The following is a 3,427-nucleotide window of genomic DNA, read 5'->3' as shown; positions in this document are numbered from 1 at the left end:
CCCTAGGCGCTGGGGCAGGGTCCCCACCCCGGCGTGCCCGCGGCTGCGCCCGCGCGCCTGCCCTTGTTTGGCCGCTCGGCCTCGGGGGTGGGGAGCCGGGGAGGTGGGGGCGGTGCCGTCCGCGTCAGCGGCGCCCGCGGTGACGGCGACGTGCGGCCCGCGCCACTGCTGCCCGCGGACGCCGAGGACCCCCGGAGCTCATGGCCCAGGCGAAGATCAGCGCCAAGGCCCACGAGGGCCGCTTCTGCCGCTCGTCGTCCATGGCCGACCGCTCCAGCCGGCTGCTGGAGTGCCTGGACCAGCTGGAGCTCAGGTGAGGGCAGCGGGGGCGAGCGCGGGCGGGCGGGGGCGCGCTCTGGTGGGCTCCCCTCCGGCCCGGCAGACGGGCGAGCTGAGTGTGACTTGCAGAACTTCCAGCACCTTCTGCGTGGTCCTCCTCTGCCTTTAACTTTCCTGCTTCCAGGAGAGAGGCAGCAGGTTGGTGTGGTTCCCCCCTCACCCCACATGGGAGTGAGTTTCTTTGCCCCAGATCACTTCATAGTCACACAAGAGTAAGGAGGTTAAAAAAAGAAACAAAAAAACAAAAACTCCAGGACTTCCTCTCCCCTGGATCAGTGAAAGTCAGACTCATGAGGGGCTGCGCGAGGTACTGAAGTTGGATACCATCCTTCATTCTCTCAACCACGTGCAATGCCCTCTGCAGTCCGTCCGGGTTTGTTGTGCATTTAGAAGACACGGCTGACACCTTGGAAGTGCCAGTCGCAGGCCTGAAAACACCAAAGGCAAGAGTCACACTCTCCCTAAGATTCTGCTCCCTTGTAGTAAAATTTCTAAATCATTAATACTGCTAACAAATGGTGTGAACACTTCTTGGCTTTAACCGCATGAGCCCTCATGTATCTGGTGGGAACGTTAAGGTCTCCACAGTTGCGCAAGTTTTGAGGTGTGCAGGTGGTGTTCCATGGAAAAATTATCAAGACACCCTGACACACCGCGTTCCCTAGTTTTCTCGGGGTTCTGCGTAAGCAGAAGAATATGAGCCAAAAATCTAAAGAGTCTGCATGCCTCATCTCTCTCCATGCATCCGCCAAACGCAGGGACGTGTTTGCACAGAAAAACATAAGCAGTGTTTGTTACAAGTGAGCCGCTCGTTAGTGTTACTGTTAGGAGAAAAGAGCCAAAAAGGTGAGAAAACTTTCACAGTCTCCGGAGTAGCCACACGAGGAACCTGAACCCTGTGTCCCCCCAACCCGGGGAGTCGGGGGCGGGGGGGTGTACAGAAGGACCTGCGCTGAGAAGAGAGCTCAGTTTCAAAGATTCTGAAGAGAGGGGAGGGTTTCCTTCTGCGGGCAGGCTCTGACCTTTGACAGCATATTCTCAACTGCTGCGATTTATTTTCCCTTGAAAGGGTTCAGGAAGTTGTTACGCTTCCTCAAGCTGAGTCATTGTTCTTAAACTGAAGTTAATCCTGCCCCTGAGCTGGGTCCTTCCACTGCTCATGGGGGCCTCGTGAAAGTCTGGAGTTTGTGCAGTGTTACATTCTAACGGCTGGATTACTATCAAAGGAATCCTGCACCTGAGAGATTAAATTATGTTACTTATTAACAGTTGAGCAGAAGGGAGTTTATTACTGTGTATTTAATGGTTCAAGGCCTTTACCACTAACTGCAGATTTCTGTAAGTCTTCTTTCTCCCTTAAAAATGTCATGCGCACTTAGAAGTAATGTCAGAAGGTATAAAGAAATACAGATGCTGCATTTTAAGGTTTAGGGGCCCTTTTTAGAAGCCACCCAGACAGTGCCACAGAGCATGACACTATACAAAATTAGACTTTTTAAATATGATTGGAGAAGAGAGATTGGATTGGAGAGAGTATGACGGCCCTGTGGCTTCCCTCCAGCTTCCGTAGTGTACATGTCTGAGGAAGGCAGTGGACGGGGCACTGCTGCAGATCACTGTTTGTCTCCAGTTCCCACCTTCCATTCCGTCAGATGGGTTCTGTGAACAGCAAAAGCCACCCATTGTTGCCTTGTGAAACTGAAACCACACCAAAGGCCTGCAGGATGAACTGACCTCTGTGTGCGGTGGCTAAAATGCTTTAAAATGGGTAGCCCTGGTTTACAAGCTGGTAAAGGATGCCATTTGTTTCTAATGGCTTATAATATTAACTACATCGTCTTACATTAAAAAATATTTTTTACTACATCTCCTCTCCTACGGTGCTTTCTCTAAAAAGATAATCCTGCCCTCTCCTGACCTTCATGACCAGGTCTGTGGGGATTCTGCGCGTGTCGAGGCTAACCTTACTTTTGAGTGGTTGCCCATGTTAGTATCAGTCTGCGGGCTAAGCCTTGTGTCTCAGTGGGAGTTACCATTATCTGTATTGTACAGATGAGAAACTGAAGCTCAGATATGCACAGTGCACCTCAGTCCAGAGCAGTGGACTTCACGCGTGAACACAGGAAGACCGGCTATTCAGATCAACGCCGTGTGTCCTGGTGGTCTTGAATATCACTTTTCACACTGTCTAGCTGATATGTAACGAAAATGATTTTACTAAAAGAGAAGAAAACCAATTTCGCATTCGATTGAGTAAGTCTTGTAGACCTAGAACATGCCAGTTATTGAGTAGCTTCTAGAGGCTGTGGGTCATAGAAAGCTGTTCAAGGGCTGGGGTTTGAATGTTGGCCTAGGAGGTATAAATGATTGGCAGGGCTGGGAGATTGGTGCATTACACATCTAGTGTAAAACCAGTGGTGCAGTGAGCAGCTCCTTTCCAGTTCTCTCAGCCAGGAAATGATTGCCCACAGGAGCCAGGGAAACAGGCCACCCCACTCCTCACCCCACCCACCCCGCTTTGGTTTCTTACTGTTTAAGGTTCCTGTAAGGATATACCAGTGTTCCAGGACCCACAAAGCAAGTTGACAACGTATTTAATTTGGAATAACAGTCTGTAATTTAGAAGGAACATTTCATGTACACTGTAATTTCAATCTTATAAACCCCTGGGAGAGGAGAGCGTTATCTTTTACAATGAGAGACTGGGCTGTGATGGGTCTTAATTGGAAACATGTTCGTCTAGCATGTTCAGAACCCTAGGTTTGATCTTTGGCTTCAGAACTCCAGCATAGTGGTGAATGCCTGTCAAACAAATCCTAGAGTTGTGAGGATTTGGTCATCCCTGGGCTACATAGGGAGTTCTGGGTCAGCCTGGGACACATGAGACCCTGTCTGGGGACAGGGGAGGAAGAAACTGAGGGACTAGGTTCCTTGCCTTACTGGTTAGTGGTTCATTTACACTGACAGTGAATGAAATACAGCATTTTGGTGATTGGGAAAATGAATTCCTGACAGTATCCATAGACCATGTTTTAGGCTGGGCAGTGGTGGTGCACGCCTTTGATCCCAGCCCTTGGGAGGCAGAGGC

At 50.3% G+C, this 3,427-nt stretch overlaps 1 protein-coding gene across 1 annotated transcript in view; it reads left to right on the top strand.

The window, feature by feature from the left end:
• The first annotated feature begins 118 nt into the window (after positions 1-118).
• The window catches only part of Bag2 (BAG cochaperone 2), an 11,069-nt gene continuing 7,760 nt past the window's right edge, over positions 119-3,427 (top strand). Inside the window, exon 1 of the mRNA XM_052193312.1 lies at positions 119-313. Within this exon, the coding sequence (XP_052049272.1) occupies positions 201-313 (113 nt within the window). The 5' untranslated portion in view covers positions 119-200. The remainder of the gene's footprint in view (positions 314-3,427) is intronic.

Source organism: Apodemus sylvaticus, chromosome 9 (assembly GCF_947179515.1).
Source record: "Apodemus sylvaticus chromosome 9, mApoSyl1.1, whole genome shotgun sequence".
Lineage (NCBI taxonomy): Eukaryota > Metazoa > Chordata > Mammalia > Rodentia > Muridae > Apodemus > Apodemus sylvaticus.
This window is presented reverse-complemented; position numbering and strand designations above follow the sequence as displayed.